At 40.5% G+C, this 8,702-nt stretch overlaps 1 protein-coding gene across 3 annotated transcripts in view; it reads right to left on the reverse strand.

The window, feature by feature from the left end:
• Positions 1 to 8: 8 nt before the first annotated feature.
• The window catches only part of gabra3 (gamma-aminobutyric acid type A receptor subunit alpha3), a 98,588-nt gene continuing 89,894 nt past the window's right edge, over positions 9 to 8,702 (reverse strand). For 2 of the 3 annotated variants that reach the window (XM_020600504.1, XM_020600505.1), the window contains exons 9-11: positions 5,622 to 5,827; positions 1,286 to 1,324; positions 9 to 1,152 (exon numbers count right to left, since the gene is read on the reverse strand). In XM_020600504.1, coding sequence (XP_020456160.1) covers positions 832 to 1,152; positions 1,286 to 1,324; positions 5,622 to 5,827 — 566 coding nt within the window. In that variant the 3' untranslated portion in view covers positions 9 to 831. The remainder of the gene's footprint in view (positions 1,153 to 1,285; positions 1,325 to 5,621; positions 5,828 to 8,702) is intronic. The other variant, XM_020600506.1, reaches the window with a different exon arrangement.

The following is an 8,702-nucleotide window of genomic DNA, read 5'->3' on the forward strand; positions in this document are numbered from 1 at the left end:
CTGAATACTTTCCGTACCCACTGTACACATGGGCATTTGTGCAGATGTATTGAAAATGCAAGTATGAGTATGTCAAAGCCTTTTTCTTTATGGTGTGTGTGTGTTCACCAAGGCATATAGCGTCTCTAGTCAGCCACTTAAAACAATAAGACCACTGGACTAAAAAAATGTGCAGGTTGCCCCAAGGGATACAAAAGCAATTCCAAATGATGCAGTATTGGGTCTGAAGTTCGGTGCGAGCTGAAGGCCAGATACTGATGATTATTAATGATGTTCACATAGAACTATACTGTACAGGCTGCCCCCGGTTAATAGAGCACAGCAAACCAACCCATGAATGGCTTTGTTGGCATTTTCTGTTGCGTTGCTGTGTCCATGCATGTTGTTAACTCGATGAATGTATCAAATTCTTATCACTGATTATGTGTTAGAGTTGCATGCTTGCTTTAACTTATTACAAGCAAAATTCAAACATGTCAAAACATGGTGATAACACAGTCTGACCACTCCACAAAATGGCAAGCAATCAAGATACAGCAAATGAACACTTGGTTACTCACAACAGGAAAGAGGGCCAGAGCTAAGTGTGGAGGGGGAAGAAATGAAATGCTACACAAATACAGTCTGATGTGAGAATGTGCTCCCTCCAAGCTCCACAACTATATATGAATCTACCATATGCTCTAATTTGGCTTCCATCTATACAGACGTGCAAAATATCAAAAAACAAACACACGAAACACACGCGCGCATACACACAAAAAGATGTAATGGGCTTGGCCTCCTGCGAACCTGTCTACCCTCAGAACCAAGCCTAGCTTCTGTTCAAATTCAGTTTAGGTTGTTGGCCTTCATGATAGCAGGCTGTCTGTTGACATATGTGGCCCAGTAGCCCAAGTTAAAGATGAAGAACAGAATTGGGAAAATGATGCGTGATATCTTGTCCACTTTGCTGACACGGTTGTAGGACTTCTTGGCCTCCGTGTAGGGGTCATCCATTTTATGCAAGTAGGGGTGTTTGGCCGATGCTCCAGCAGCACTTTTGGAAATGGTTGTTAAACCTTGGTCTTTGGCTACATTGATGCCGTAGGTGGTTCCGACAATGTTGAAGGTGTTGTTTGCCTTTTTGGACAAAGTCGCATATTCTCTTCTCTGAAAAGGAAGAAGTAGAGGCTGTCAGCAGCAATGCATGAGACTTAACAATACTTCCATTTGAACTCATAAAGAGGAAATAGAAGCAACATCACGAGACACGACACACACAAAAACAAAACAAAAGCCTAACCATATCTTTAATCCTGGCCATGTTAGCCTGAAACGGTTCCTGGAAAGAAAAGTAGAAAAGAAAAAGTTTACCAATTATATTAAAATTACATACTCTATTCATCACTATCTAGCTGGAACTATACTTTTGAACAATTTACACTAATGTCAATTCAAATCTGCATTGCAGAAAAGAGGTCAAGATGAAAATTCATGATCAGGCTGGTAAAATTCTTGAGTGTGTGTGAATAGGGACAACTAACTGTTTTGTGTATAATTGCAGAACCAGGCCCGACCGGCGTCTGATACTGCCTCCAAGAGCAGTAGCAGCACAGAGCAGGATTAGAAACAAAGCAAAATAGCAGTGCCTGAAAACATGTCTGACAAAGTGAGAGCAGCCGGGCCTCTTCAGGCAAACAGCTTGCAATAAAACAAACATGACAAAGGCTGTGTGACATAAAGCTGGCTAGAGAAGCTGGCTTCTTCCTACTAATGGAGAGAAATCCAACTGGCTTTTATACTGAAACTGCACAGGGAAACACAATTTCATTTATTTAGGAGAGTTTACTCAACTAAACTTACATCACCAGAGGATCCTGACAGTCTAAAGGAATACAGTGCAGTACATGTGAAGTAAATGTGAGAACAACTATGGCACCAAGATAGATCACCAGGCAGATTCAGAGTATTCCGTGTGGCATGGAGTTTTTGAGTCTGTACTGGGAGGATTTTCTTCACACCATTCACCCCCACTGTGGCAAAACTGAAGTGGCATGTGTAATGAAACCGAGTTTTACCTTCAGTGATCCCATTTTTAACTGTTTCTTTAAGCCTGGCTTTAATTTCTGCTCTACTTTTTCAGCTTCCCCCCTTTCCCTTCACTCCACTTTATTAATTAGCATAACTAATGTCCCCTTTTCCCCCTCCTCCAGAAAGCTTCACGGTGGATCTCTTTCAAACAACTCATCAACAAAATGGTTTTTTTTTTGGTCTTCAGTATTCACATATACTGAAATGAACACATAGACACGGTTTTTACCTGCCACAATGATGTGCTGTATGTTCGGTCAGTGTCTGAACTAGACAAACGTGCATCAAATTCACAGCTGTTGAAAGTCAAGCATGGCAAATGTTGAGACACTGCCTGACCAGGTCTATCTTAAGTCGATTAGCACAGGGTGTGAAAGAGTCACACTGATACCACCTGACTAACCAGATACTTTCCAGTGATCCCAGTTCCTCCACATCGAACCCCATCACCAGCCTACTCTATCACAGTGAAGGTTATGACATTAATTGTAGCCCCCTAAACTCTTCAGCCCTTGGCATTAGGGATGTTCTGTGCTCAGTAAACCGGCAAACGAGCCAAGCAAAGTAATTTTCTATTGCTATTTCGATGGGCAGTCTTCTGCAGTAATTTATCCGGTCTTAATATTGGGGAAACCACATGTGGCATTGGGATGTGTGTGTTTAATCTGCCTAATGTGACACAGCACATAATTTACTTCTGGCCAAAGATTCTTGCTCATTATTTATAGCCATTTGGCTACCTGCTGTCTTCAGTTCCTTTAATGGCACATTGTTTAAAGATAACACAACTAAAGTAACTTTGCTAGATGTATAAAAACTGTTACACTGCAGCTGTCAGTGTCCAGTGATGATGGCGCTAATATGCAATAAAAGCAAAAGTTAGGATGGTTAGTCAGATATTTCATTAAAAGCATACAAGATGCTTCCAGAAAAGCAAGCTACATGTTTAGCCACCATAATACACCAAACCTCCAGGTTTAAAAAAATGTTTTGCTAGCAAAGCTGTTGCAACTTCCCCTTTTGTTCCTGCAGCAGTAGAGTCATGCTCAGCTCTACTGAAATATGACTGCTAGGAATGAAAATGACAGGCTGTCTCCAGCATTTTCTAACAAACTCTTTCATTCAAATGTCTATAGATGTAGTCATTTTTGTGCTGCAGGTGTATCTGCACAAAATTATGAGGCATAGATGTGAAGCTGTGATCATTTCTTGGCTCCATCAGTGAAGCCCATCGCACAATAAGCCAGTGTTCCTGCCTCCACTGATGAAACCACCAGCACACAATATCTGACACAGCGGTGTCCAATCATATATCATGGAGTACTGAGAATATGTAGGCTTTCATTCCACCCAAACTCCCTGGCGGCCGATTTCTGTAATAAGCACACCTTCAGCTGGTGTGAGGAGAGCTAATTAGGTAGATCGCTTGTCAAACAAAATGTTAGGTAACAGAAAAGGAAAATGTCTCGGAAGCTCCATAACAAGCAAAGTAAATTAGTGCACATTGACTTTTCTAGAGCTCACCATTTCAAAAGGAGCCTGGGGGTGATGAACTCATTGTTTAGTCCTGGTAAGAGTGTCTGTAGAAACCCTGCTTCTGATGATTGGAGGCTGTATCTTCAAAAGGACTTGCTGAGCTAAAACCTCCTCCTTATAAGTTGTGTGTGTGTGTTAAAAAAATTGAAGTGTGTGTGTTGTCAAATCCCTTTGCTTTCCAGTGGCTCATTCTAATGGGGTGTGTGATGGAAGTGCCACGTCTTCCTCTGTGACCCCATTCTTTTTTATCTATCATGACAACTGCATGCTCAGCACAGCCCCCAAGGACATAGCCCATGCTACCGCTAGTAAGATGAGGCATCAAAAGGACGGGAAAAAAACAGAGAGAGAGAGAGAGAGTGCCCCCCCCCACACACACTCTGCTGGAGTGTACCCCTGCAAATTATCTCCACCAACTGAAGAGTTCTGTGGTAGCAATATGCATTTGTGTCAGTCATTCACAGGACCAACTGTCAAGCTATATGTAGTGATTGTGTCAAATATTCTTCTTCTTCTGCTTTTGGCTGTTCCCTTTAGGGTCGCCACAGCAAATCACAAGTTACCACCTAACTGACTATTCGCACGTCAAACCTGGCACATGCTAGCACCATGGCAATACTCTAGGAATAGTTAAATTAAATGTGGCTCAGTTGTACATTTAGTAATTTGCCCTATGGCTTGTATTCTTTGTTTTAATGCTGTTTCTGCCTTTTTGAGACTTTTACCTGATCAAACTGAGGAAAAGAAAATATAAAGCAATCAAAGCACAAGTTCTTTTGTTGCATATCAGTTTTTCCACATCTGGAATGCAAATGCATAATAATGTTTGACAGCTCTCTTGCTGTCAGTCTTTGTAAACTCCTGTAAATCAAATTTTCAGCTTTTCTTGACATAATGTGTGAGAATCTGATACAGTAACTGATCTCAGAAAAAACAATTCAATATGAATTACTAGAAGTAAATGATTTTTTTTTGGCAGGAGATAAACTTAGAGCTGTCTTGCCTTATTGTATAATCAGTAACTGGCAGTCAAACCACAGGAGACTGTCAAACCTGAATCTGTCATTCCTGTGACCCACATGAAAATAGGAAAACGCTGCATTTGTTCCTGTCTGAATTGAATGAGTCTGTTTGAAGCAGAGGCTGCAGCTGAATTAATGCAAGAGAAATGAGTATTTAATTCATTCAGCACAGGACGAGGTACTTTAATTTTCAGAGTTCATATTTGTTTAGGCCCTGTAAATGAAACCGCAGTCCATGAATACCGTAGAGTCAAGCACAAAAAAGCTTCTTTGTGCTGAAATGCTCAGTATCCATTTATAGTTGTAATTGCCTACCTTGTCGTAAATTTACTCACCATCTAATACCCTCAAAAAATCCACAATCAGCCCAGACTGTTAACAAATTAAAAATCTGTAAGCTGTGATTTATCTGATTTCATGCTTAAATTAGGGAATGTCTGCCTCAGGTGATTCATTTGAAGTAATGTACACTCACTTTGTAATTAAGGTTTCTATAATGTGCAGACTAGATATGGATGCTATATTTTCTGGTGAGAATGTGCCCACACTGATTTACTGTAGGATGAGACTGGACCATATGCTGCCATCATAAATCAGGGCCAGTGTCTCTGGGAGTTTCCCTCTGTATCTCCTCTCATGGTTCTGGCCCACTGTCCCTGTTCCATTTGGCTGTTAATGAATAATAAAAGCTCTTTATAGTCTGTATAGAGTACTCCAGGCTGTGTTAACGAAGGAACTATCTATTACTTTTTTCAAAGTGCAATCTTCTTTCATTACTGTTGCGGTGTAAAATTAGCAACTTGGACCATTTCTTAAATCAAATCAAAAGATATTGATTGATTAATCAATAATTTAAGCTAAGATAAATTAACCAAGGAAGAGGAAAAACCTTTCTGAAAAAATGTTTTTGTTTTTTAGGATAGCATGTTTCTGATTAAGTGACTGAAACAGCAGCTGTTTCAAAATACCAAACTTTCAAGAATCACTCACCCTTATTTCCATGCCCTCTTTTTTCCCATCCCATGCCCAGCTGCGCTTGGTGAAGTAGTTGACTGTGGCAAACTCAATCAAGGCAGAGAAGACAAAGGCATAGCACACAGCCATGAACCAGTCCATGGCTGTAGCATAAGCCACCTTAGGAAGGGAGTTTCTAGCACTGATGCTCAGAGTGGTCATGGTTAGGACAGTGGTGACGCCTGAGGATGAAATAAAAAAATCAGTAACCTGATTGTTTTTTTCAGGAAACACTTAAGGAAAGTTCATTTTTTACAACTTGAGTGAAATTTTCCAAAGGTGTTCCCATTATGGCTATCACTGATGATACCATTTTACGTACATCTTTGTGGATCTTATGGAAACCAGGAAGCTGTGTGCAGCTTTAAAACAGCATTTACTAAGTTCATGTTCATGAAGGTTTAGAATTCAGGCTCAAATTGTCCAGTTTAGCTCAGTCATGTAAATTGTCCATTGGGATTAAAAGTATACAATTAAGGGCTAAATCCTGCGTTCTGATTTATTCAGCATCAACTCTGCATACACTGCTGAGTGAAATCAGGAAGGACGGCCACACACTGAACCACTAACAAAACTCAAGGGTGCATAAAATAGAAAGTATACTGGGTCAGTGGTTCCAACAGGAACTAGCTTCTCTGTGCAATGAACCATTATAATGGATTGTTGGGGATCTATTTTTGACCGTACTTTCTCTGAACCAGTGTGATGTGTTTCCTGTCACCACTAGATGCCCTTGTAAAGCTGTGTTTACTGGAGTTGTAAGATTAAAAAAAAAATGAAATAGGGCCCAAGTTGTAAAAATTGAAACTTCCTTTACCTAATACACAAAGAATAAGATGCCTCACATTTGCATTCATTCAATGCAAGTCAAGGGTATGATAATATGAAATGGTGATTTTGAATTATAACACAAAGACCACCTGATGTTATTCTTCTGAGGAATTCTTTGGCCAATAAATTTTGAAACCTGTGCAAGACCATTTCATACCTCAGCGTTTGCACGCTGTGTCACTGGAAATTAAATGTGTTTAGCACAGCAGTGGCCCATCCACCTCCGTAAGAGCAATCACTTCATCTGTTCCAGCCTGTCCCATTTGATGATAAATACACAGTAAGATCTTTAAAAATTAATATTGTATTCCAGAACAGGGAGGTCAGCTCATTTCAGTGAGCCATGTGTGAAAAATTAGAATTTGTGACAAAAAGATTGATTGGTAACTGTCCACTGTAAGGACAGTGATTGATTTCCAGCTATTGTATTTAGCATTACCTGACTTGACCAGTTTGGTGTCATGGTGCAAAGACAATAATCTCAGCTTCAACACGGACAAGATGAAGGAGATGACAGTGGACATGAGGAAGGAGAGGAGATCTCATCAGCCACTGTTCATCCGGGGACTCCAAGTTGAGAGCGTGAGCAGCTTCGAATACCTGTGTGTTCACATCAGTGAGGACCTCACCTGGACACATAACACCACACAGCTGGTCAAGAAGGCCCAACGGCTGCTGTACTTCCTGAGGAGGCTGAGGAGGTTTGGCATGTTGCCTAGGATCCTCAGCAACCTCTACAGCTGCATTGTTGAGAGCATCTTGACCAGCTGCATCACTGTCTGGTATGGCAGCACTACTGCTATGGACAGCAAGCGCCTGCAGAGAGTGGTAAAGACTGTGGAGAAGATCACCAGGACTCCACTGCCCTCTCTGCAGAGCATTTACCACCGCAGGGTGCATAGGAAAGCTGCCTCCATCCTCAGACCCCACCCACCCCCAGCACGGACTGTTCACCTCCCTACCAACCTCCGGCCGGCGGCTAAGAAGTGTGAAAATGCAGGACCTCTAGACTGAAAAACTCTGTCTTTCTTAATAAACTGCTGTCAGCTGCCACCAGGAGCTGACAGCTGACAGGAGTTTATTACCAGGAAATACGTCATGTAATGACGTGCTGATGACCTGTACTGTTTACATTCTCAGTTTGCACATGCATAATTGCAGATTGACTATTGACATGCAGCTCCCATGTAGCATACATTCTTTTATTATATTCTTATATATTTTTATTATATTGCTGCATTTGCTGCTTAAAGTGCCTTAGATTTTGTGTTACATATTTTTCACTTGAATTGTGTGCTTCATTTCCAAATCAAATGTCCGTTATTCACCGAACATGTTAGGAGCACTTTCATAAATTTTTGATTTGATTTGATTTGATTTATTCTTTCAAGCATGTAAAGACAGTTGATATGTCAACACACATAATTTTACACATATCCAACAAATGCTAATCCAAAATCAATTTGCTTATACCTAGTACATGCTTGAATGGAGTAGGAAAAAGTCAGACTTATCCAGTCCTACCCCCTGACATCATCTTACCATCATTGGTTTGCAAGCAGTATCTCTACATAAATAATTCTCTTCTACACCACACAAGTAATATACTAAAAAAATATAACAGTGTTAACATTTTTACATAAGTACATTCTTAAATAATTATCTTCTACACCACACAAGTAATGTACTAAAGAATTCTTACAAAGTATTAACATTCATACAGTGGGTACAGAAAGTATTCAGACCCCTTAAATTTTTCACTCTTTGTTATATTGCAGCCATATGCTAAAATCATTTAAGTTCATTTTTTTCCTCATTAATGTACACACAGCACCCCATATTGACAGAAAAACACAGAATTTTTGACATTTTTGCAGATTTATTAAAAAAGAAAAACTGAAATATCACATGGTCATAAGTATTCAGACCCTTTGCTCAGTATTTAGTAGAAGCACCCTTTGGAGCTAATACAGCCATGAGTCTTTTTGGGAATGATGCAACAAGTTTTCACACCTGCATTTGGGGATCCTCTGCCATTCCTCCTTGCAGATCCTCTCCAGTGCTGTCAGGTTGGATGGTAAACGTTGGTGGACAGCCATTTTCAGGTCTCTCCAGAGATGCTCAATGGGGTTTAAGTCAGGGCTCTGGCGGGACCATTCAAGAACAGTCACAGAGTTGTTGTAAAGCCACTCCTTCATTATTTTAGCTGTGTACTTAGGGTCATTG

The sequence above is a fragment of the Monopterus albus genome, unplaced genomic scaffold (assembly GCF_001952655.1).
Source record: "Monopterus albus unplaced genomic scaffold, M_albus_1.0 scaffold47.1, whole genome shotgun sequence".
NCBI classification, from domain to species: domain Eukaryota; kingdom Metazoa; phylum Chordata; class Actinopteri; order Synbranchiformes; family Synbranchidae; genus Monopterus; species Monopterus albus.